This window comes from Aquila chrysaetos, chromosome 2, assembly GCF_900496995.4.
Source record: "Aquila chrysaetos chrysaetos chromosome 2, bAquChr1.4, whole genome shotgun sequence".
In the NCBI taxonomy this organism is placed as follows: domain Eukaryota; kingdom Metazoa; phylum Chordata; class Aves; order Accipitriformes; family Accipitridae; genus Aquila; species Aquila chrysaetos.
Genome location: NC_044005.1, coordinates 25,752,179 through 25,777,692, shown reverse-complemented (window position 1 = coordinate 25,777,692; position 25,514 = coordinate 25,752,179). Strand labels below are relative to the sequence as shown.

General features: G+C 48.7%; 2 protein-coding genes across 4 annotated transcripts; one reads left to right on the top strand and one right to left on the bottom strand.

Moving 5' to 3' along the window:
- Nucleotides 1–1,848: 1,848 nt before the first annotated feature.
- VIPAS39 (VPS33B interacting protein, apical-basolateral polarity regulator, spe-39 homolog) lies at nucleotides 1,849–15,890 on the bottom strand. 3 transcript variants are annotated; one of them, XM_030039248.2, is made up of 20 exons: nucleotides 15,795–15,890; nucleotides 15,594–15,686; nucleotides 14,991–15,093; nucleotides 13,539–13,682; nucleotides 12,490–12,528; nucleotides 12,083–12,147; nucleotides 9,376–9,432; nucleotides 8,348–8,440; nucleotides 7,644–7,677; nucleotides 7,095–7,197; nucleotides 6,979–7,006; nucleotides 6,721–6,794; nucleotides 6,084–6,159; nucleotides 5,652–5,786; nucleotides 5,070–5,111; nucleotides 4,585–4,674; nucleotides 4,102–4,188; nucleotides 3,472–3,561; nucleotides 3,045–3,149; nucleotides 1,849–2,771 (listed from the first exon to the last, which is right to left on the bottom strand). In XM_030039248.2, the coding sequence occupies exons 2-20, from the start codon at nucleotides 15,684–15,686 to the stop codon at nucleotides 2,751–2,753; spliced, it is 1,479 nt and encodes a 492-aa protein (XP_029895108.1). In that variant the 5' UTR covers nucleotides 15,795–15,890; the 3' UTR covers nucleotides 1,849–2,750. The 3 variants fall into 3 exon arrangements, with proteins under 3 accessions (XP_029895108.1, XP_029895119.1, XP_029895127.1); XM_030039259.2 differs by having other exon boundaries at nucleotides 15,805–15,823; XM_030039267.2 differs by lacking the exon at nucleotides 1,849–2,771 and having other exon boundaries at nucleotides 3,045–3,214.
- Nucleotides 15,891–16,236: 346 nt separating this feature from the next.
- AHSA1 (activator of HSP90 ATPase activity 1) lies at nucleotides 16,237–22,751 on the top strand. The gene is made up of 9 exons (XM_030039282.2): nucleotides 16,237–16,426; nucleotides 16,796–16,986; nucleotides 17,171–17,253; nucleotides 17,934–18,051; nucleotides 19,661–19,749; nucleotides 20,082–20,216; nucleotides 20,997–21,098; nucleotides 21,621–21,672; nucleotides 22,113–22,751. Exons 1-9 carry the CDS (start codon nucleotides 16,347–16,349, stop codon nucleotides 22,283–22,285), a joined length of 1,023 nt encoding a protein of 340 aa, XP_029895142.1. The 5' UTR covers nucleotides 16,237–16,346; the 3' UTR covers nucleotides 22,286–22,751.
- Nucleotides 22,752–25,514: the final 2,763 nt, after the last annotated feature.

The window sequence follows — 25,514 nt, the reverse complement described above, 5'->3', positions numbered from 1 at the left end:
ACCCTGTTAGCCAGTTTGGGTCAGGTGCCCTGGCTGTGTCCTGTGCCAACTTCTTGTGCCCCTCCAGCTTTCTCGCTGGCTGGGCATGAGAAGCTGAAAAATCCTTGACTGTAGTCTAAACACTACTTAGCAACAACTGAAAACTATCAGTGTTATCAACATTCTTCTCATACTGAACTCAAAACATAGCACCGTACCAGCTACTAGGAAGACAGTTAACTCTATCCCAGCTAAAACCAGGACAACCCCACTCTCCCCAGCCATAGGACACATTTCCCTGGAAATCCTCCTCTTCCTGCCCACACAGAGTAGTCATGGGTAGCCTGTGAGCTGTGGCCTGAGGAACCCAGGAAAAAGTGTTGGGGCTCCCAAATGCTGCCTTATAGACAAATGTTCCCTGATGCACCGTACACAATCAATCAGACACACCAGCCATGGTATCCTGGTGCTCTCGAAGGCGCTCACAATGCTGTTATCCAGCTTCTAGTATTGGGCTGTGAGGAACATCTAAATCACTAAGCCCATCCCATGTGGCACATCAGCATTTTCTGTTACAAGTGGTCCTGCTTTGCTTGGGACATTGACAGTGCCACTACCCACAGGTCAGAAGCACTGCATCCTGCAAACTGCACACGGAGGTCAGGGGATCAGTAGGCATAGCCAGATCACAGCTCCTGGATCACAGCTGCTGGACTTACATATCTCCTTACACATCTGTATCATTGGTCATACCACAAGAGAAGCATCCAGGACCCATGGTTGGAGAATACAGGCATGAAGATTTACTTCATGGCTTCATCAGATTCCCCCAAGGGTGCATTCAGCTTCTCCTGTTGCTCCCTGACATAAATCCCAATCAGTGACACCATTCCGATGCCTACAACCAAGCAACATCCTGGCCAGGGGCATGCGGGAGAGCCTGGCAGCAAACCTTACCCTAGCTAACAGCATCCTGGGTTGCCTTAGGATGAATGTTCCCAGCAGGTTAAGGAAGGTGATCCTTCCTCTCTCAATCCAGAGTCCTGTGTCCAGTTCTGGGCTCCTCAGTACAAATGAGACATAGACATACCGGAGAGTCCAGCAAAGGGCCACTAAAATGACTAAGGGACTGGAACATCTCTCATACGAAGCGAGGCCGAGAGCTAGGACTGTTCAACCTCGAGGAGGCGCGGGGGAGATCTTATCAATGCGTGCAAGTATCTGATGAGAGGGAATGAAGAAAAGGGACCCCTTTTCAGTGGTGGCCAGTGATGACAAGAGGCCGTGGGCATAAACTGAAACGTGAGAGTCCATCTGAAGACAAGAAAACACCTTTTTACTGTGAGGGTGGTCAAATTCAGGAACAGGTTCCCCAGAGAAGCTGAGTCGTCTCCAGCTGTGGAGATACTGAAAACCCAAATAGACGCAGTCCTGGTCTGCCTTTCCAGGTGACCCTGCTTGAGAAGGATTGGACTAGATGATCAAGAGGTCCCTTCCAACCTAAAGGATTCTGTGAGAAAAAACAACAAACACCAACAGAAAAAAAAATTGAGAGTGCACAGTGCAGCAGGGAGGCTGGAACCCAAACCTGCCCTCAGACTGGTACATCGCTACACACAACCTTCACCTTTGTGTGTAGCAACAAACTCTCCTACAACATTAAAATTAGTTCATCTGTGCTGATGGCACTGAAGGTGTGAAAGAAGGTACTGTTGCAAGCAAAGGCACTCCATGGTGACATGCACTGTGCTTTTCAGGACATGAGAAAACACCCTGCATACTCACTTCGTGGGAGGTGTGATAAATTGCTCAGGATTAGCACTCAGAGTGACAAAGTGCTCAGTGTGGGAAGGAAATAAACAGCCCAAGGAGAAAGAGACAGGTTTATTTAAGGAATTGAAGTGAGGTCTGGAAGGATGAAGCCAGCAGTTGCCTGAGGAGTTGTGTTTCTGAGAAAGTGCAATTCAATCCTTCCTGGCATAACACTCTCGGAGAAAAGAGCTGCTGAAGCCAGCAGGTTCGTGCCAACTGAGAGGGGTCCCTCCTTGCTCTCCATCCAATGCAGCAGGGCTCTGACCAGCTCCACACTAGGTGCCTATTCTTCCCTGATAAAGGGATCTTCCAAGAGCTGCAGAGTGCCAGCACAAGGATACTGGCAGAGGCTGCTGTCCTGGCTCTCTGCAGGAGTTCATATGACACCTCTTTTCCTAGGGTGAGCCAGAACAAACCAAAATAAAAAAAAAAAAAAAAAAAAGAGCTTTAAGGTGCAGCTGGTCCTTTCCTCCAACACACTCTGATGCAGGGAGAACACAGTCCAGTAGGCTTTACTCTGTGACTGGTGATGCCCAAGCCAGCTTGAGTGTTACACGGACTGGTCAGCACTGTTTGGTGGAGAGACCCGTGAGTGTGACTGACCTGTTGCTCTTGCAAGAATAAGCCCAGGCACCACCCACAGCAAACATAACCTTGCTGTGCCCAGCAACTTCCCTTCATAAACAAAAGCAATGTCTGGCTTACAGCCAAGTCAAAGAGAATCAGATTCCAAAAAGAATCAACCCTGGTGGATCAGTACCATGGTTTTGCTGGCTACATTAGAGCAGCTGCCTTCAACCAGCCTGAATGCCACTGTCCCACAAGTCACGGGCACCCACTGTCACTGACGAACGTTGATCATGCAATGAGTAGTAACAGAGTTGCTCTGTTGGCACTGGACTGGGTTTTGCAGTTTCCTCTTTTACTGGCAACGGCCAAGCAGGCTGCTTCACAGGTGCTCAGTTCTTCCATCGGATTTGCTAAAAGAGAGAACAAGACATTACCAACATCAGTGCTGAACACAGATCCCTCAGAGGCCAAGTCAGTGAGTCCCAATCCCTGAGAAGGACAACTATGGCCAGAGGGTGCTATTTCTATCAGTTTCACCCTTCAGTCCCACACTAAATGCAACCCCAAACATAAGATTAGCTTCTCAGCAGGGATAAAAAGTATGTAGGACAGCCATGCCCTTACACCTAATCTATGGCCGTTTCTGATGAGAGTCTCTGGAAGAAAAAGTAGGTGTTTCTTACCATGTTGTTGAGAATGCTGTTTATCTTGTCTTCTTCTGCAGAGCCTCGCTCCACCTTGCATTTATATGCTGTCAGCTGGATGCGATCCTTCAGATCCCTGTATGTCTACATAAACAGCAAAATCAGCACCCAGCTGAGTGAAGAGGACACTTCCACGGTTAGATGGTGCCCTGTAGATGAGCAGGGCAACTCTTCAATCCCCCCTCAGGTTCCCACCACGGCACAATTCCACACAGCACAAACACCAGGACCCACTCTCCTGGCTCACTTGGCTTCCCCTGGGAATCATATCACTGCTCCCAGGCCACAGGTATAAACAAACCCCACCAGGCACATGACAGCAAGTGGCACATGGCAGACCACAGGAAAGCTACGGAGAAAAAGCAGGCTCTTGTCCCATCTCTTCAGACACACAGCAGGGACCTACCTCAATGACAACATCATGGCACTTGTATTTGGTGGCGAGGTTCAACCGTGTCTCCACATCCTCCACCAGGCGCACATACTCCTGCAGCACCTGCAAGGGAAGGAAGAGTGTCTCAGCTCCCTTCTGCAGGTACTGCCTGCATCATTCTCTCACCCCAGTCACAAAACCTTACAAACCTGGTCACACAGACTTGACCCCTTCCTTCCTAAGGCAACAAGTGACCAGGACAAGACTGCTCAGGATCCCAGAGGCAGTAAAGCTTTGCTCACAAAGCTCGGAGTCCTAGGCTACCTCGTTCCTATGGATCGGGTTAACCATTGCCAGCCAGATTAAGCATAAGAAGTTAATGCAGCAAACAAAGGTGGCAATGCACTGTTGGGAGAGAGCTCCCAGACAGCTCTAGGCCTGCTGTCCCTCTTGCAATCAGATGTAGGACCCAGCCCTCACTACCACCTACACCTCCTATTGATGCATGGGTCACTCAGCTGAGTGCTGCGCCCACCTTGCAGAGCCAGCAGCTCGGCAAGCTGTTCTCCCGCTCCCAGCTAGAAAGCAGCTCACTTGAGGAATCATTCACACTGCAGATCCCAACAAAGAGCAGGAGGACGTATGCAGCAGTTCCTTGCTCACCTGCACAGGAGCATTGTTCCTCTGCAAGATCTCCACCACTCGGTGGAAACCAATAGGTGCCTTCTTCTTGGTGTAGCCCAGCCAGTTCTGAAATGAGAGCCAAACCCTATGTTAATGCTAAAGGGCAATCCCTCCAGCCACAAGAAAATGTTTTTCCCCAGTGACAGCAACATACGCCACCAGCCACCACATGCACCACTGACAGAGCCCGTCATGCAGCGGCTGAGCGCGGGCTGGCTGCAAACCCTTTGGTAACAGAGAACGAGGACAGCTCCCTTCTCTGACGGTGTTGCTGCAGCCAAGCCAGGCCCTGCAGAGGTCTTAGGAAGGGAGAGGAGGAATGTATTGCAACACTCTGCAGCAGAGGTGCTGGGCCCTGCTGAAATAAAACCAGTTTGTCCAGTAACTCCAGAACAAGCCAGCTATCCATAGTAGATATCAGTACTTGGAATTCAGCCCCCAGCAAGGCTTTCCACAGCTCACCTTGGTGGTGAAGAGGGCATCCACATCATCCCACGCTCGCAGCTTGGCACGAGCAGCCAGGGCAGTCAGCACATACTGCTTATCAGGAATCTGCAAGGTAGAAGGCTGCAGTTGGAGCACTAGCACAACTCAGAAGGCCTGTGTGGGTTGGACAGGAATGGCATCTGCCCCTAGCCCTGTCAGGACCCACACCAACAGCCAGAGAAGGAGGTGAGATATTGCCTGAGGCCAGGGCCAGCGCTGTAGAGAGCAAGAGGTGGGGATCTGCAAGTGCTGCTGCAGCCAAGGTGCACCCGAGTGAAAGCCTCCACAAGGCTACCACTTGCCTTTCTGAGCCTCCAGAATGGCCCTGCTCAAGGAGGATGCCATGCTCCCCCCATCTCAGTGCTGAGCCCCTCAAACTCCTACCCAGCCCCCTGGCTAAATACAATTTGGCTGCCCACATTTTCAGCTAGTGCTGCTACAACAGCAGGAGACTTCCATACCTTAAATGTCTTCTTCAGGTTGGTCGGGCTGCTGAACGTTCCCTAAAGAAAGCAGACAAGTCAGTGCAAACTCAGCAGAGCAGGCCACAGGAGAGGTTCAGACACCCATTGCAAAGCATTTGCCTCGCACAGGGTGAATCTACCCAAGTTTTTACTGCTTTTTGTTCATGTCAGTGCCACAGGAGGAAACAGCTGGCAGAAGAGAGCAAGTATCCCACCCCATTAGCTCTCTGGTTTGGTTTCCCCTACATCCTCAACTTGTGCACCTCCAGCACTTCAAAGACCAGCACCACACACCTCAGCCTCATGGGATTAAGGGACAATTCTGGCTCCTTGGAGCCAGAAGTAAAAGACAGTGGTTTCTAGGAGGCAACTCCATGACAGGCTGTCCCAGGTTGAATGTCCCATCTTAGAGCACGAAAGAAAACTCCAAACTGGTCCCAGATCGACAAGGGGAGCTGGGTTCCTCTACGTCTCTCTGAGGCATAAAATATGACCTCCCTCCCCTTCTTTCCTTAACATGCCCCAGTTTAACCACCCCACATATTGAGGGCTACCGGGATGAAATGTAACCCTTCTCACCTCAGCCTCTGTGTAGTGGTAGAAACAGGAATAGAAGAGGGTGGTCACTAGTGGCATGTTGAGAATTGAAGCCTTGCGAGGATATTTCCGAAATATCTCTGACTGCCCAGCCGTCTCCAAGTGCCGATCATTGGCCTGCAGAAAAAAGGAAGACAGAGAGGGTGAACATGAGCCAGGGCAACTGCCTGACCCAGCTGTGGGTTAAAGAACGGGGGAGATTGATGTGATTACAATGCATAAGCACAGCCTCAACATGCCATGAAGTCTCAGGTCTGGTATTTCACACATGTGCCTGGCACAGCAGCTTGGACAGCAGTTAAACTACACTAGCCAGGGCAGGTTGGTTAGATCCAAAGTGGTATAAGTTAGGGACAGATAGAGATCTCGCAGCTAGTCCCAGTCATCTCCTGACCAGCAGGGAAGATTTCATACCTCAATGATGATCTGTCGCTCCAACAGGGTATAATGGTCTTGGATGTGGGAGGTATCCTCAGCTGAAAATGGCAGCCTGGCCAGACATGGAGGAAGGAGGCACTGTCAGCAGCTCTTAACACAGTACACTTAGAAGGATGCTGTTCTCCACCAAACATGCTCCCCACAGACAGAGATGTGGGGAACACCTCCCATTCTCCCCAGCCTGAGTGGCTAGTAGGTACTCAAGCTCTTGCCCCACTGCCCTCTCCAACTGGCTCTCTCCTAGACAGGCTCCAGAGAAGGAAAAATTATGTGGCATCTCTCACAGAACAACCTAAAGCTGATGCTACCCATTTCCTCAAGTGCTCAGGCACGAAAGCTTTCATCCTTCACAACCTGAACAGTCGATGATCAGAAGGTCCCTGAAGCATCTTTGCCCCCATGTAAGCAGCAAAAGATGCTGGATTAGTGATCACCACAAATTTGTCCTCTCTGGTCTACATTGTGCCCACAACACCCCACTCCCACTGAGGCAAAACCAACATTAACTCTCCAACTACCTAAGCCGTGGCACTGGGACAGAGGTCTAATTTTCTTTACTACCACCTTCTGTGAAGCACCCACATCCTTCCCACCCTCTTGCATTTTTTCTTACCCAATGCAGCCTTTCAGAAATTCCCTCCTTTTTTCTACATCCTGGATGTTCAAATGCTCCCGGTACTGGGACAGCTGGAGGGAGAGGGAAAAGAAGCACAGTCTGTTCTCATGGATTTGGGAGATACAGGACTCCAGAGGGCAAAATGGGGATGCAAAGCTCTTGCCTGACTACAGACACCCTGCAGCCAGCCTCCCCCTGCCCACTACACTCCCTCTTCACTGAGGAAAGGGAACATCTGCTCCTGGGAATACTTACAGCAACTTCCTCAGTCCTGTCTAGGAACCTGCAAAAGGGAATCAGCAAGCATTAATTTGGAGGCAGGTTCCTAGCAGCGTGCTCAGCCCTGCCACAAGGCTGGGCAAGAGCCTCACCTGAGCAGATCCAGAAGCAACTTCTGCTCACCCGTCTCTTTGAGGAAATGGATCAGATGACACAAGGCCACCTGCCGCACCTCCAGCTCCCGAAACAAGATCTCTACAGGAGAGAGAGATATGTACAGGTGGATAGACTAAGTTAGCACTATCAAGCCAGAGGGGGCTAAGCATGGTGCGTGGAGCTGCAAGCCATTGGCAGGATTCAACAACCTTATCCCATTTAAAGCACAGTCTTGGAGGCTAGAGCACAGAGGAGCCCATTCACCAGGCTGCCAGCTGAATTCACAGCAGTGTGCTACCCCTACAGATTCATTTTCATTCACCCCATCACCACGACCACCTACCATCGCTTAAAGCCCCTCTCTGGGGCCTTCGTGGGCATCACCACCCCCCCTCCCATGTTACACTCGCTGCAAAAATATTTCATGCTCAGTAAAGTAGCAATACCCCAGATGCTCTCTTTGTGACTTGCACCCAGTGAAAGAACTAGTCCCTCTGTCCTTAACTGAAACACACTATAGAAACCCTGGCCCCAGTCACACTTACCTCTCCTTAGCGTCCGTTTCAGGAATATCAGGACCTGTGAGCAGAGAGGCAGCTCTCAGTTGACCAGATCAGTCTTCACCAGAATTAAGGCAGACAGACAGCAAACTGGTCAAGGCCTGGGGAAGCTTTTGCAAAGGGCCTCTGAAGACACAGCTCACTGAACTGAATTCTGCTACCCACTAGACACAGGACAAGCGGTGAGCCAGGGCCACAGCTGCCTGGATGCCTGCCTAAGCTCCTACTCTGGAGCTCAGGTAAGTGAGACCAAAATTTACAAAGAAAAACCTTTCCATGAGAGATCCAAAGGCTTTAAAGATCTGGATGAGGGAAGCTCTGACACAGTCCCATTTGCTGCCTGATGCTTTGGAAGCCAGATAAACTGGAGAAGCCCCTCAAATCTTCTGTGCTGCAATGAGCAGATTAAACCTCAGCCTTCAAGAAGTTGCTGCAAAGATCTGTAAGGCTGAAGGACCAGATTCCTTGTTTTTAACCTGACATGAATTCTGCAGAGTGACAAGAAAGCCAGCAGGAATATGGAACTTCCCAGTCTCAAGCTTTGACACTGTTCAGTAACTTCTTGGTTTTAAGTAAAGAACAACCCCCCATCTTGCACAATTAGGTGGCCAACTGATTGCATTCGCACAAGCACCCTCTGTGGGATCACCCAGGAAGTCCCAGCCCTATATGGCCCCAGCAGGACTCACAGCTGTAATGACATTTCCATCATGCCCTGCCACAGCTTCATCCAAGAGCACCAGCTTGTCCTGCAGGGAGCGGAATCTCTCTAGAGAGCAGACCTGGAGATTGAAGAGGTATAAGTAGGCATACGGGACATCAGACAATCCCCAGGCTGAACCAACCCCGAAGGTACTACCTATTCTTCCCCTGTGAGCCCTTCAGCAACATCAACATGAGTAACTGTCCTCCCAACCAGCAGAGAACTTCTCATTTAGCTGAAACCATATGCTGCATGATACCTGGGAATCTGTCCACAGGAGTTGCAGAGTTAGCCCTCACTACTGCCCAGACTAAGACAGCAGACATTGTACATTCAGCACAAACACCCTTGTAACAAGGCAAAACTTCCCTGCACACCACAAACTACCAGCCCGGACAGGAGGAGGGAACTCTGCAGGGCCCTTTCCATGGAGGAGACCAAAAAAGTAGAGTTGCAAGACTCTTCCTCCTTCTTACAATATAATTGTGGCCTCTCTCAGCCTTTAGTTCACCCCAGCCTTTGAGGAGACGTGCAGAGTAAAACCACGAGCTCCCTGCATGCTCACTGCAAACTGAGGCACCTGAGACTAAGATTCCAGCTCCAGTGTAATCAAGATTGCTTCTGTCTTCCTCCCTCCATTTGTAACCAACTAAGAAGGGAAGTAAAGCCCTGCACCCTTGGATTTTTTCCATAAACCCAGCCCCAGGGAGCAGAAAGGGTAGAAAGGGACAGAGCAGTATAGACAGCTCCTGTGAGAGCCTAGCTGAGGGGACAACTCAAGTAAACAATGCAACAAAACCCTGAAGGTCTCCTGCCGCTCCTGAGCTAGTGTCATCCCAGCACTGCCACCCGGCAAAGCAGCAGACAGGCAGAGCACTGTTGCTGTTAGATGCTGCAAGCAACATGGATCCCCTCCCTGCTCCTGGAACAGCCAGGAGCATAGGGAAGTGTAAAGCAGTTTAGGACCGCACACCTTCCGTCTCTTGCAAGCAGGTGGGAGTGGGAAGTCCTTACCTTGCCCCTCTGCATTCGCCTGACTGTATCTCTGGGGCTCCAATCACTGCCGTAATCCTGCCACAAGAAAAACAAAGAGCTTTTGACCCTCAAGAGGCCAGATCATGCCAGCAGTCCCCAAGCTGCTTTCCACTTGTGGTGGATCAGTGATGGCCCACGTGTAGCTTCTCAGACTTATCATTCAGCTGCTCCAGGGGGGTTGTTAGCAGGATCAGTACAGTGTTCAGGTGCAGATGCTGGGCCCTCAGACCCTGCATGATGGCAGGGAGGGAAGCTCGAGGCTCAGTTGTTAACACAGAGTCTTTCTATTGCCTCAGTAAGGTCCATCATCATATCCTTTGTAAGAAGTGCATTTCAATAGGTTGTCCTCCTTGCAAATTAAAGTTCCAATGTTGCTTTCAGAAGGACAAACAAAACACACACAAAACTGACAAACCCAAGACTGAGGGGGATGGAGTTGGTTTCTTGTTACAATTCAGACAGACTTCTGCTGGTGAGCCTTCCACAGCAGCGTGGAGAACACAGGGACAACAGCCTCAGGCAAGTGCCTGGAGAGTTGCACAGAACTAGTACAATGTGACAAGACCACTGAAGCCTGTAGCAAGACCATCTTAAGGTAATACGCTACAGCTGCTGCAATGACCAAAGTTCTTCCCCTGCAGCCTGCAGACTACGATCTGGAAGCACTCGATAAAAGTGGCAGTGGCCTGAGCCACTCCTGAACTCAGACTCCAAGAAGGCATCTAAGTCTTTGTGAGGCACTCAAGCCAGCGGTTGTAATTCAGCCTTCTGCCTCAAAAGAGCCAGAGAAAGGGAGTAACCAGAACCAGCTCTGGGGACACTGAATTTTAAATTCATTGAAGATTTATTGAAAGCCCAAATCTAAAGAAAAAGGCAGCTGACACAGTCCCATTAGGGGACCACTGCGCATGAGTCTCTCAAGTCAATGTGTAAGTGAGTGTCATGTCCTGAGCACCAGGCTTCCCTCCAGCACCTCTGGCCAGAGACAGCTCCTCAGCCTGTCACTGTCAAGACACTGTTGCAAAGCTGCCACTAACTTTCCCTTCTTTGTTCCACCCCACTTACAATACTCCTGCCTGCTTTTAAGGGGCTGTACAACACTTCTCCTTCCCACTTCACTGCCTTTCCAGGCACAGAACACAACACAACAGGGCACACTTACTTACTCTGCTGTGCTTTCAGGAAGTGCTGCCTGTTACCTTATGTGATTAATGGCTAATCAACATAAACACACCAATCTGGTGAGGATCAGGTGGCCAAGGACAGGTGGAGAAAACCCAATAACCTAATCAGCACAATCTGAGCACACCGACTTGGCCACTCCAAGCCACCACCAAATGAGATAGATTAGGTGATTTTCCATTGTGTAAAACCCCTCCAAGGTGAGTAAACCAAAGAAACTCCCCAAACACCATGCAACCCTAAAGAGGCACAGGACTTAGTATGAGACACAGGGGAAAAAAAATCCTGGGATGTTTTAAGAGGGTTGTGTAAACGTGTGAAGCTTGTTACGGAAGTTTACAGGAAAGACAAAAAGCAGGGAAAGAGAGGGATCAAAATTAATTGAGCAGGAACAAGCATGGGAAAATAGAGAGAAACACGGCCATAGGGTGCCAGCCAAGTTTAAACAAGTGGCTAGTTAGTGTGCCTGTCTGACTGAGCCCTGCAATGGATCACTGCAGTCTGTCTTATATTCTCATTAAATTCTGTATTTAACCACCTTCTTAGCGTGGGCTCTCTATTCCAAGTGTATGTGTTCATATGAATGCTAGTGAACTTCAAGCTCAATGAGCCAGTGAGTAGAATAAGCAGTCTGAGTACCAGGAAGCGGAATGGTACCACAAACCCTAGGGGTTCAAGGGTCCAGGTGCCAGCCACTGAACAAGACTGGGGTCTGGGATTCAGCTACAAAACAAACTGGATGTCTAAGACCAGCTACTGGAGAGACCCATAGAGTGTGTGTATGTTCCACTAGTGGAATTCAATCCTGGTCAGACAGAAAGAAGGCTCAGGATCAGGCTTGAGTGTTGTGTGTTTATGTGTCTGTTAGTAAAGCCATTGGTTTCTGAGTTAATCTGTGTGGGCAGCTGTGTTAGTATTGTGCAGGCCTGCATCTGTTGGGAATATGTGCTCAGTCCCGTTACTGGCCGGACCTGAGGACATGGAACCACAACCTCGCACCTAGTAGGAGGAATCCACTCAGTCCCAAAATCCACTAGGTTCTGCAACACCTAACAGTGCCTCTCTGGGAGAAGAACATTCCTGCCAACTGGAACTCCGCCTCTGTGCAACTCCCTCTGTGCTGTCCCAGTGATTCATGAACAAGAAATTTAGAAGCCTTTAGATCCAGAAATTTTAAAAAGCACATGTGATGCCAGTTCATCTGACCCAGCATGAAAACAGCTTACAGGCAAAGCACTATTTAGAAATCCTTTTCACAAAGACTGCTGGGCCATTCATTGGGAGAAGGAGTAACTAAGACCCCCAGCAAAGCTCCCTACTTCTGAGCAAAAGCAGAGAACACCTAAATTACTGTGAGGCTGCGTTTTGAAGCTCCCTGTCCTACGCCCTGCATTGCCTTCTGCTGTCTGAAATAGCGATTAATCACTTCCCATGAAACCAATAGAGTAGGAAGTTCTTCTGGCAGTACTCTGATCTCAGCACACTACAAATACAGGCTGCTCACCTTGTATTCAGCTTTCGGTCTGCGCAGCTCTGGGGTGTAGTTTTTAACTCCTGTGTCAGAGAGGGCTGAGAGGGAAAGGCAAAGCTGAGTAGCACATCAAAATTCTGATTCACATCCACTTCCAAAACCGCCATTTTCTTGGTTTTCATGGTAGAAGACCCAAGCTCAAGCACCAAATGGCAATACAAAGCTGCTCTAAACCCAACAGTCATCAGTTCTACATAAGCAGGTTACCCCAAACCATCACGCCAACTCTTTTCCTTCTTTGCTGAATGACTTTCAGACAACCCATGATTCAGTTTCCCCTTCTGCAACATAAGGAAGATGACACTTGCCTTTTTTTGGAAATGCTTTGGTTTACATAAATCTGCACCTCTCCCAAAATGAGGTTGCGATTCAAAACTTACCGTCTGAAAGGGACTGGAAACTTGGAAGTTTGTTTCGTCCTGAAATCAAAACAAACACTCATGAGAGACTGTCTCTTCAGCAGCAACATCTCTTGCAGAGGGAACACAAGCCTAGACTGCAAGCCAGTGCTCTGCAGCTATGCCACTGTAGAACAAGCCACTCTGTATAGTGATTCACACTACACTGGCATAGCTGGGTCTCACCTGCTTGCAGTCTAAGGCTTTGAAGTTGTCTGTGGCATCACAAAACACACCACACCATGGCCCTATCTGCCCTCTCGTTACTGAGACCAGGAGAGGCTAGAGAGCCTGAATTCACTCATCTACCTGCAGAGCAGAGGCTCAAGCACACAGCACTGCTTAGGCCATGGCAACACGGACAGCTTTGTTCACTGGGGCTGCAATTTGGATGCCTTTCATTATCACTGTATTATCAAAGTTGAGAGCAAAAAACCACCCCAGAGAAAGAGAGACAAAGTAAAAGCTGGTTTGCTGTCTGGCTGTGTGACAACAGAACTGAACTCTTGCAAGCTGTGTAAGTCTCCCCATGGTGTGCTGTGCAGCTCTCCCCATAACCAGCTATTCCACCACTGCTGCTAGCATGTGTTTGCTGAACCAACTACAACATCAACAGCAGCCAGCTGAGCTCCAAATAAAGGATAACCAACCTGTCTTCTCTACAGTACTGAAGATCAAACGAAGACCACATGGGTCAAGCCAGTCCCTTTGTAGCCTGCTCTTTTCCACCATGCAAACGGATTGCTGTACAGTGCTGTGCTCTACCTTGCTGTTCTGGAGAACCTGGCTTTTAAGAAGGCATAATCTCCAAAGCCCCCTCCCATACCACAAGAACACGTGATCTTCTGCACAAGACAGCCTCCAATTTCTGACCATTGAGAGATACACTCCCACACTCAGGAGAGATCAGAGCTTCCCTGTTTTGCAGTACACTTAAGAGAAAACAATTTACGTAAGATAACACAGTTGCCCCTTGACATTCTTGAGGGAAAACCCATTTGTCTATATTGTGTATGAGGAACCAACCTCACCTTTGAATAGGCTGCTTAGGGAGTAGGAGGAAACTTGTTTGGGAAAAGCAGCATAGGAGGAAGAGCCCTTCTGTAGGCTGGAGTCTCGGCCCTCCAGCGAGCTAGTGCTGCTGGATGCTGTCTCTTTGATTGACCAGGAGATACCTAAGTGCAGACAGAGGTCATTTATGACAGAGAAAGAGAAAACTAGTCTGTAAAGAATGGTTTTATGGCATGGCAGGAATGTTACCAAGTGTCTCCTGCTCAGTTCTGCATTAGCATATCCCAATAACTTTAACCCTCAGCACTAAGTAGATGCAGTGCACAGAATCCCAATCCCGTGTAATACTGCTTGTTAAACAGTTGTGTGTTGTCCTCCAGAAATGTTTGATTTCAGCAATGTTGTACAGCTGGTTATGGCTTATATAAAAAAAATGCATAGACCACCCAACATTTATATGTTGTTCCGTGGGCTAAAGCATATCCTTGCTCTAAAGGTACAGAGCAAGACAGAGAATCCCTGGGTTTCCTCAAATTACAGAAGCATAAGAGCATACCTTCCTGAACACTGGAAAAGTAAGATAGTTTTTCTCTCCAACAGACAAAACAGCTATCAATGTGCATATGCTGCTGGCAACAATGCATATGTCTCCCTCCTGCTTGTTTGAGACACAGTTTTCCCTTCTTTTCATGCAGCTGCACAACGTACATTTTAGGACAGGATGATAGAACAAAAAAGCAGACAGGTAGAGACCTTGGGTGGGAAAAGAAATGGCCTGAACCAGAGGGAGAAGCTACCACATAGGACAAGAACAACAGACTCTCTAAAGGTCCTCTGGATGATCCAAATGTAAATTTTCACTGTTTGGCACTGGCTAGCAAGTGCCATGTATTCCGTGGGTCATGAACTCCAAAGCGCAGCAGACAGCATCGTGCGTGGGTCATGAGCTGGCTCCCATCATCACTAGAAATGCATTTGCTTAATGCTTACAATTCCCTTTCAAACTTCAAGCATAAGAGTCAGTCTATAAACACACACTAAACCTCGGAATATCTCCTTAAAAGTGCTGTGGGGATAAAGCACAAAGAACTTTAAATGGTGCCATTTCAGGCAGCAGCGTGAAGGAAAAGATCACCTAGAGTCCTGCAGGCCAGTTGAGCATGATGAATATCAAGTCATAACCTCCAAAATATGTGTTCCGAGCTGGGCTACACACTGGGAAAAACACAGTGAATTCCCTCCACTTGTCTGCACTCCTTTATGTAATTTGGGCTTCTGCTCGCTCTCTTTTCAGTGGATCCACACAGGTAAATCAAGTGGCTCACAATGTGACCCGAGCAGACTAGAATTAGATTAGATATGCAGGATTAGATGGGGAGTAGTACTCCTGACCTTGACTAAATGACATGACTTAAGCGGTAATTTTAAACTCCCTCTGTCTGAAGGATAACTTGCAGTACTTCTGCACTTACTTCCCACAGGTTCTCCGCTCCAGCTGACCCTCTCAAGGTCGTCATCATCATCATCATCGACGATATCCCGAAGGCTATTCACAGCCCGTTTGGATTCCTTTAGCTACGGGCAAAAGACAGAGCTTGCATAAAGACTACCAGTGTTGCAGACTGCGCTTCATCGCCTATTACCTTCAAACAGTCTCCCTCAGAGCTTTGAATATGTCTTGTTCGGTTTCCACTGCCTGTTCTGGAGGAGGTATTTTACACCTGTAGGTGTTCAGCAGACACAGCAGCCCTTCCTCGCCGCTGGGAATCCAAAGGCCACCGACACCTACACAGACGCTGACAGCTCAACCAGCAGGAGTTCCAGTTTGCTGCACGGGCGAGGAACCACGGTCCTAATGAGATTTCGGATTGGCCACAGTGGGGGGCGAGATGGGAGCCCTTGGTGGCCTCCACGCAGTGCAGGAGGCCAGCATCCACCCCACCCACGAAGCACAGACCCTCAGCGAAGCGCAGGGCCGAGGCCTGGGCTGAGACGGCCACGGAGGGGCCTGCCCGGGGCGGGGGGTGTCTCACGCCGGGCCGCGGCGCCCCAGCAGACCCGGGGTCGGACCCTACCTGCGAGAGCTCGTCATCCTCGTCGTCGAAGGTGAAGGCACGGAACTTGGAGCTGTGCCAGTACTCCTCCTCGTCCGCCCTCGCCCTGCTCATCTGCAACGGCACCGCGCGGCTGCCTCAGGGGAGCGGCTGCCTCAGGGGAATCACCGCCCCTGCGCCCTGGTCGCGGCCCCGGCCCCGCCGCCCCCCGCTCCCGCTCACCGCCCCGCGCCTCCTCTTCCGCGCCGGGCACCGCCACCGGCAGGGCGCGGCAGGGCAGGGCAGACGGGCGGCCGCCGCGCAGGGCGCGCCGGGACAGGCAGTCTCCCCGCCGCGGCCCGGCCCGGCGTTTCGCCGCTCGCGCACTACGAGTACCGGCGCGCCCCGCGCGCCGCGCTGCCGCCGGGGCCGGACTACAAGCCCCAGCGGGCCGCGCGCGGCGGTGCGGCGTCCGGGCCGGTCGCTGAGTGCTGGGCTGCCGCCAGCCGGATTCGGGGCGGCTGCGAGGCGAGGCGCGGCCGGCTCCGGGAGCCGCCGGCCGGCGGGGACGGGACGGGACGGGACGGGACGGGACGGGGCGGGGCGGGGCGGGGCGGGAGCGCCAGCGCCAGCTGGAGGCGGGGCGGCGGAACCAAGAAGCCAGGCCGCGCGCGAGGCGGGGGAAGGGTGCCGGAAGGGACCGTGCCGGTGACGGAAGACGGGAGGTGGCGCGGCGGCCGGCGGTTCTAGCAGTTTCCACGGGCGGTCGGTGCGGAGGAGGCGGCGGCGGTCCCGATGGCTAAGTGGGGGGAGGGAGACCCGCGCTGGATCGTCGAGCAGCGGGCGGACGCCACCAACGTCAACAACTGGCACTGGTGAGCGGGGCGGCCCCGCGGGAGGGCCCCCCCTGCCCCTGCCCCTGGGTGGAGGGAGGCCGCCCAGCCGGTGTCCCGGGGAGGGCTCTTCCCTCCTTCCCATACGTGCCTGTCCGTGCCGAGGTGGGGGTGTCCGGGCTGATGCCCCGGGAAGGCCCCCCGCCTCCATGTGCGTGGCAGGGTGCCCGAGCCGGTGTGCTGGGAGTGCCCGGGGAATGGCTGGGTGGGTGCCCTGGGAAGGGCCGCGCGCGTGTGTGTGTGTGTTGGAGCGGGGCACGGAGGGAAGGGACGGGGGAAGGCTAGATAGTCCCCGCGTGTGCTGGCGGCGTGGCCTGTCCCAGATTCTCACATCGCCCGGTTTTCTCGCAGGACGGAGCGGGATGCCTCCAACTGGTCCACAGAGCGGCTGAAAACTCTCCTGCTGCCTGTCAGGGTGGAGGGTGAGGAAGGGGCTTGTGAGGTGACAGAAGTGAGCAAACTGGATGGAGAGGCCTCCATTAACAACCGCAAAGGGAAACTTATCTTCTTCTATGAGTGGGCTATCAAGCTGGCATGGACTGGTGAGTGATGTTCTCCCCTCCTGTTTCAAGGCCATATTCAAGTATAAGATTAAGGATAAGGATACTTATCTGATTTGGGAAGTAATAATAAAGGAGAGTATTGTATTGTGATACTGTACAAAGTTTGCTTTTACAACAACCAGAGTAAGAAATGTTGATCTGAACAACGTAATTGTAATTGCAGGCACCTCAAAGACAGGAGTGAAATACAAAGGTTATGTGGAGATTCCTAATCTCTCAGATGAAAATGACATTGATGAAGTCGAGGTAAGCATAGCTAAAGGCTAATACTGCTGGTTGAATGGCTGTTCTAATGGGAATCCTCATAGCATTAATAGTTCCTTCCATGTTACCTTTTTTAGAACATTTGTGTAGAACTTCTTTAGTGTTAGAGACTGCTTAAGTTAAGAGAATCATAGAATGGTTTGGCTTAGAAGGGACCTTAAAGATCATCTAGTTCCAACCCCCCTGCCATGGGCAGGGATACCTTCCACTAGACCAGGTTGCTCAAAGCCCAATCCAGCCTGGCCTTGAACACTTCCAGGGATGGGGTGTCTACAGCCTCTCTGGGCAACCTGTTCCAGTGCCTCACCACCCTCACAGTAAAGAATTTCTTCCTTATATTTAATCTAAGTCTGCCTTCTTTCAGTTTAAAAGCGTTACCCCTCGTCCTGTCGCTACACTCCCTGATAAAGAGTCCCTCCCCATCATGTTGTATCTTTATCAAATTAATTCTTGTCTTCTAGATACAAGGGCTCTATAGCATATGAAGGTATTTAGGTATATGTGTGCACTACTGTAGGCTGAGAGAGACGAAGTGAAAGATTAATAAAACTGTACTGCTGCTTGTGAAAGTTTAGCCAAAGTCTAACTGTGATGTTGAATTGAGTAATAAAAGGACTGTGCAAGTATGGCTTTGTTAATCAGCACTTGTCTTTCTTGTTTAGATCCATGTCAGCCTTGCTAAAGATGAGCCTGACACTAACCTGAAGACCCTGATGAAGCAAGAGGGTGCAAAAAAAATTAGAGATGCAATGAAAACTTACATCAGCACTCTGAAAACAGGTGTGTAACTGAGAGGGAGAGGTATTATGAAAACCCATATGGGCTAATGCTAAAGAAGGGATTGGGGTAACAAGAGGAGTGGTATTAGTTCCCCACTCCACCTCAACAGGAAGGTGTCAGAACAGCAACAGTAACTTTTCTGTCTCTCTTGAAAATGGTTAGCATTTGGCAAGAAGCACTTCTGTCTCTAGACAGTGTAGCATGACCCAGAAAGATTGCTTTTGGTAACAACCCAATAATAAACAGCACTTTTAAAATGTGTTTGGTATCCCAGTGACACAGAGAATCAGTCACTGCAAGTGGCACAATCTGGCCTTTGGTTTGCTTGCTCCTTTGGAAGGTGGTATCTTTTCTCTAGTTTGTTGGTTTTTCTCTTCTGCCACACCAGAAAAGGCATCTAGCGTTATTTGGATTTGAGAATAACTGACAACTGGAAATTGCTCTGCAGGTTTTGTTGGTGTCATTGAATAAGCTGTCTCAGCATCTGGATCAAAACTATTTTTTTTATAAGATAAATCTGATTCCAACAATTGGAGTTAAATCAGTGTGCTTTGGTTGAGTTTGGCTTTGCTCTCTAGTACAGGGTGGGAATGCTACAGTTGCTTTTTATATCCATTGACTTATATTACACTACACACGCTAGATATTCAGGTTTTGCTGAGTACCAACCACCAGTGGTTGCTGTTTTTCCAGGATCAAATTTCTGTACCCTTGGGTTTTTTCAGGCGTTTTGGTGTTCAGGGTGGGAGATGCAGTCACCCAGTGGAAGATGAGAATGTTATTCAGGAAGAACTATATGATCTTGTGGGCTGGAATAAATAAGAATAGGTGGGAACTAAGTATTGCAGGATACAATATATATACACATATAATAAAATGCCAGTTTGAACAGATGAAGAGGAAGGAGAAAGAGCAAACTGTTTTATAATTGGTAAAGGCAGAAGTGGTGGAGCTGGAGAAAAAGCAAACATGATGCTGAAAGAGGCTGAAGCTTCTGGTGGAGCTATAAAAGTGCTAGTGCTGCTGGACAGGGCACTGGTGAGATCTTCCCTAGGTTTCTGTTTGTAGTGCTGGCATCTGGTGTCAAAAAAGACAAATGGAAGATGGAGTTAGAAGTAACTTTATTCTGTACTACAATGATACAAAAAGTGGAGAGCCAGTCTGATAAGAAATGGAAAAGCTTGGTTTGGTTTGTCTAGACCAGCAAGATAAAAGTATTTGAGATGTGATTGCTATTTATATTAGATGGTGGGAGACAAAAAAAGCTGCATAAGTGTAGGGCTAACATTAATATGAGGGCAACATGTGGACGATAGTGATTGGTATGTCTAGGCTAGGAAGAGGAATTAGGTTCCTAATTGTTAGTGTAGGCAGGTTCTGATACGGCCTTCAGTGGAGAGTAGAGGGCAAGAAGAATTAATTGCTTGTAAAAAGAGGTCTGCTTTTTTGGTTTGGTTTTTTTTTTTTTTTTTAAACTGTTTCAAGTTGTGGGTGCTAGCAAGAGCAGGGGAGAAACCAGGAAGCCCTTTTTGATTGTGTGTTTCAAAGAACAGTTAAAAGGTTTACTTGATCTTTTATTAGTTTCATGGGTGCATTCCTGTCTTTCCAGAATTCACCCAGGGCATGATTTTGCCCACAGTGAATGGTGAACATATGGAGACAACACCTCAGGTGGCTCCTAAAGCAGAAGACCGCAAGGTAAATAAAACTGTGTAAACATGCTTTTGGATCTGAGAAGAAAGGTACACAGTGTTAGATTCCGGGGCTTAACAGGAGCAACCTATGCTGTTTATAGGATATATATATTCAGGAATTGGCAATCTGTGGTGTAGGCCTGACTGCTTCGATTTGCAGCACGTGATATTTCTTAATTCAAGCAGAGCAATAAATCTGTTTTTTACACTCAAATATGGCTATACCTAATTACATCTTTACCAAAGGCCTTTGTTTTTCCTCTTGGATGTGTTAACTACTTGTTGAGTTTTTTGTGAAGAAACTACCTGTGTTCGTTTTGCTTGTTGTTTTGTTAGATGGCTGCTAGCAGCAGTACTGCCACATCGCAGTCCAAATCAATAGGAGTCAAGATCCCTACATGTAAGATCAACTTGAAGGACACCTTCTTAACATCTCCTGAGGAGCTGTACCGGGTATTCGTTACTCAGGAGGTAATGCCAGGCTTGTTCTGAGAATTGTTCTTTGCACATAGAAGGTTGTTCCTAAGAAGCTTTTTAAGGCATTCTGTAGGACACTCACAATCCACAAGAATGGAATAAAAAAACTGGTCTGCAGAACAGACCAGTTGCTTAAAGCTCGCGTGTGCATCTTTTCATACAGTTGACAAGAGAGGATTAATGCCAGCCAGAAGCCAGTTCCAGACTGCTATCAGCACCTATCTGTAGGTGTATCCCTTACTGCATGTGGTCAGATCTCTTGGGATTTACAGTTTTGTGGTTTTTGGTTTTGTTTTGCTTTTTCCTTTTAAGGTTAGGTGCTACCAAAGCATACTTTGGGAATAGCTTCCCCTCTCCTGCACACTATTATGTAGTTTAAGAAGAGAGAGCAGCATTTTATCATTATTTAAACATGGTCTTAGTCTTTTGTTCCCCCTTTAAAAAAAAAAAAGGAAAAAGAAAAAAATACTACCTTTTCTTAGAACTGGGTTTCATTAAGGAATCAGCAAAGTAAATTAGTGTGGCTTACAGAACACTGCATAGAATATGAAAGCTAGAGGTTTTTTTTTCCCTTGGCAGGCAGAATGCTACTGTAGTGGCTATAACCTTGCTTTTCTGGCCAGGGCAGAGTTTCTGTCTTTTCTTGATGAAGACCTTACATTATTGACTTACCTCCTCTTTCAGAACTTTTGTAGCTGGGTGGGAGGCATTACGCAACATGTTTGCAAGCAGATAACGTCAAATAATACAGGTCTTCTCCTGAATTTTTTTCAGATGGTCCAAGCTTTCACCCACGCACAAGCCACCTTGGAGGCTGATAAAGGAGGCAAGTTTCAGTTGCTGGATGGCAGTGTCACAGGAGAGTTTGTTGACCTAGTAAGTATTAACTAGTGCAGGTGTATCTTGCTCAGGGGCAGCCTTTTTATTTTTGAGGTATCAATTCTGTAACTGCTTCAGTTAGCTAATTGTGGAGTTCTGCCTGGTGCCCAATAGTTACCTGTAATTGCTGCGGCTATTGAAGGATTCCTTACAATATGGATTGATATATGGAACTTCATTCTGGGGAGAAAATCTGGCTTCCAGTTATGCATCTGCCCTGTCTTTGTGTGATTTTACTTAATTATTAGGGCTTAGAGGGGTAGTAACTGACCCTTTTCCTCTTCAGCCCTCCTGCCACTAAAGTCTTCTGGACAGGGACACTGTCTCAGCGTTTGGGGCTGTACTATGGCCTACCTTCCTAGAAAAGGAGTGGAAAGAAAAGGAGATTTAAAATCTCTTTCCTTCTGTGTATGCATTTCTCAAGGGATCTCTGAGGCTTCAGATCAACACAATTCTAGTTGTTTTCTACTAGACTGCAGGATTTGCAAAAAATTACTACTTGGTCTTTCTCTTTTCAAGGTCCCTGAGAAGCAACTTGTTATGAAATGGAGATTTAAATCTTGGCCAGCTGGTAAGTAGTCCAAAAATGGACTATGGTATTACAGCCCTTGCCTGTGTTTGAAGAATTCCCATTTGCCACACTGCACTCTGGCTCGTGATCGGGGAGCACACGGCGTTCTGGGAGCTGCACCAGCCTTATCCCAGCTTCATATCCCACACAATCAGGTCAGAATCACCAGCCAGCCACTGTTTAGAGCAGTGGCCAGGGATTAAGGAACAATGAAGTAGCAGCTTGCTCAGCTGTGGCTGCAACTGCTTCGAACGCCATGAAGAGGGAGCCCTCTCCTCCCTGTTTCTGAGGAAGGCCTGCAGCTGTCATAAATAGATCCTCTGGGAAGGATCCTGAGGAGTCTTTTAAGTGGTGCCATGTGAGAGGAGGAGCAGAGTAGCTCCTTGGGGCAGCATATACTATACTACACACTGCTGACAGATTTGCTTTGGTTCCTCTAGGGCACTTTGCAACAATTACCTTGAACTTCACTGACAAAGGTGGCGAGACGGAGGTGTGCTTGGAAGGCAAGGGCATTCCTGCCAGCGAGGAGGAAAGAACAAAGCAAGGCTGGCAGCGCTACTACTTTGAGGGCATTAAACAGACATTTGGCTATGGCGCCCGCTTGTTTTAATACCAGTTGCTGGGAAGGCTCTGCCTGAAGACTCTGCCACGTGGACTGATACATTTCTCACCTGTCCCTTTCTAATCTTGGCCCTGCTGCTGAGTAAAATGGGATGACAGGTGATGAGGAAGGCCATTGAGCAGCACCACTTTCAGTCCCTCACTGCTTTGTGCATGTCTCATGCTGCAGGGGATTCTCTTACATGTACATACTTCTATTGCTAAATAAACCTAACTTAAAAAAAAAAACCACCATGGAACTTGTGTCCTCAGATCAGCTGAAGTTCAAAGGGTCTGTTGATAGGCTGAGGGAGGGATCTGTCTGAAAAAACACCGATCAATGAGGAGTGCTGATCCCAATGTGCTTTACTTCTTGCTTCTGGAGGAGTAGAGAGCATGAGTTTGATGCAGTTTTTAGTTTGAGCAGCTGCTCATTTTCTCTCTGCTTTTGATCTGCCGCTAGTAAATGTTTCAAACCCTTCCCATTTCTGAAGGGATCTGAGATCCTGTTCAAGCTATTCCTCTCCTCCCTTGCACATCCCCTTCTTCAACACAGTCCTTTCTTACACTTACACTAGGCTGCTCTACAAGAATGCTGATCATTTAGTTACGTGATGTCCAAGACTTACCAGCAAACCACTGCAAGGGAAACTCCCACCTACAAAATGGTTCTAGCAGGTTGTGGGGCCCCAGGTCAGCTACCTCCAAGAGCTTCAGGCCAAAGCAAACTGTAGACTCTCGATGGGGGTGGGATTTATTCCTGTAAAATAAACAAGGTGCAGTACTTCTGGCTGACCCCACTTCAGCTGTTGCATCAACTGGTGAGGAAGGGAAACCACTTGCTTGTTCCCTCCTGCTAATACAGTTAGTGCCCTGAGATGTCTTCTAAAGCAATAAACTTGTTTATACGATGCAGGGAAATCTAGTTCTGGTCAGAAGTGTCAATCTGCTTAACCTCAAGGGTGACTGAAGTGCTTGGTTTTGCCTTTGAGGCATGAGCTCTTGTGTACTTTGTTTTCTGTTAGTGTTTTCTGCAGAGCACCTCTAGTAAGCTGGAAGTGAGTAATGTTACTGGGTGAGAATTACTGTTTGGGTTTTTTTTTGTTTGTTTGTTTTTTGGTTTTTTTTTTGGTTTTTTTTTTTTAAATCTGGATGGCGTGTTGTAGCCATCCCCTTCAGTAGAGGAGGCAGGAAAAAAAACTTTAGTGCCTGTTTAGAAAACCCCAAATGTAATTGTTTGAGTTGCCTTTTAAACTATGGAGAGCATTTCTAGCCTTTTCCACTCACTATTCCAAAGCAATTGATTATTCATGGTAGGGTGTGTACAGACATCAAGAGTGCGGTATGCAACTAAGTTCTATGTTGTGTACTTATCCCTGTGCTGACCTGTGACGGCAAAGGAAGTTGTAGGAAGACCGGGCACATGTATGTATGGTCGGGCTTCCCTATGTCCTGCAGGGTTGTCTTCCTTAAAGCACCATCTGGCTGGGAAAGGGACTGCAGGTATTTTGCCAGGATTCTTAGGCACAGATGAACTACTGTATGCATCTGGTAGGCTGCAGGAGTGTAATATGATGTAAGCACATGATGTCACTGTGCAGTGTGCACGTTTGGTTTTCTCTTTGGGAAATCCTGGCCAGAAACATGGGAAACCTTAAACAGCAGGGCTAGCAAGCGTGTTCACAGCCAAGGCAAGAGCTTTGGTAAGACGAGCAGAATGATTTGAAAACTGAGAAAATTAGCTCGTTCTAAGTTAACTTGAGACAAACTGGACAGCTGAATCACAGTGTCCTCGCCATGCTTCAGCAGCCGTGCGGGCAGCTGGCCGCGCCGCGGCAGCAGTGCTTGCCTGCAGTGGGGCTCTGCTGGCACCGCTGAGCGAGGGCAGCAGGCGGCAGGCCCTGCTAATCACCTGCCACTGGAAGGTTAGGAAGTGGGACAGGAAGGCAGCTGAAGTGGAATTTTAATTGCCTTCCTTTCATCACAAACAGGGTTTACTTTGGGCATCCTGCTGCTACCCTAATAGGACACGCTTTGGCCTCAGCCGGCAACCCATATTCATGGGGCTCACGGATTCCGGGCTTTGCTCGGAGGCCGTTTGAGGGCTCTTCTTCCAGCAAAGCTGACTGCCTGAGTTATGTTGGTGCTGCCCCAGCTGGCTCCCTGCCCCTCAGGTTGGAAATCGCCATCCCCACAGCATCAAAACAGGCTGTGTAGCCATGCCTCGGCTGCTGTTCATGACCCAACCTATTGGACTAACCCACCGGTGAAGGAAAGCTTGTGCTAAAAGGCCAGGCTGTGAGCTAGCGCTTAGCCTGAGGCACAGAGCGTGTCAGGATACGCTAACTCTAACAGGGCACAGCGGTGGTAATGCCTTACACCACTTCAGCCGTTTAGTTTACTTGGTGAAAGCGATCTGAGCCTTAAGTCGCTGCACACTAGTGAAGGTCCCTGCGCTACACCTGCATGCTCTCAGCAAAGAGACCCACTCCTTCAGCTACAGCTGATGTCTGGTGCAGCTATACAGATGCTAATGAGAAACCCCAGACTTTTTTGCTTTACTTGGAAGTGTCAGGACAGCTGGACACAGTTTGAGGTCCTTCAGCTATTTGGGGGAGGGAGGGCTATATAAGATGAGGAAGAAAAGCAAGGTCCAGTGTGTACTCCTGCCCAAAGGCTCTTCAAGAATCTGAACTGACACAGGATAAGAGGGAAATTCTTGTGAATTAAAGAAAACAAAGGTTAAAACCCCAGAAAACAGAGATAGAAGTAAACAGTGACTTTTTCACAGTAATGAGAGGTCAGAGGTGGATGCTAACTGGCTATGCACTTATGAGGCACATGGAAAAGGTGAGTAAGAAGCAATCATCAAACAACAGAATATGGGCTCCCAGCCAAAGGGGTCTCTGAACACACTTAGTGAATTCTGGGATTTCTTGCAGCTGGTGATATGGTACCACTAAAAGTTTACATGGATTCAGAACAGGAGTGGAAAAATTCATGGAAGAATAAATCAACAAAGGGCTATTAAAAAGAACGACCATCACATCTGGCTCAAGAATCCTCTTGGCCACCAGCTGCTGGCAACAAGAAAAGTACTTCAGGGAGAAAGCAACACGTGCTTGTCCTTCTCTTTACTCTTCCTTCCTAGTCACCTGCTGTTGACTGCTGTCAGAGACTGGATGCAGGTTTAGGTGGACCTATGTAATGACTCACTTGGCCCTTTCTCATTGTTTTTA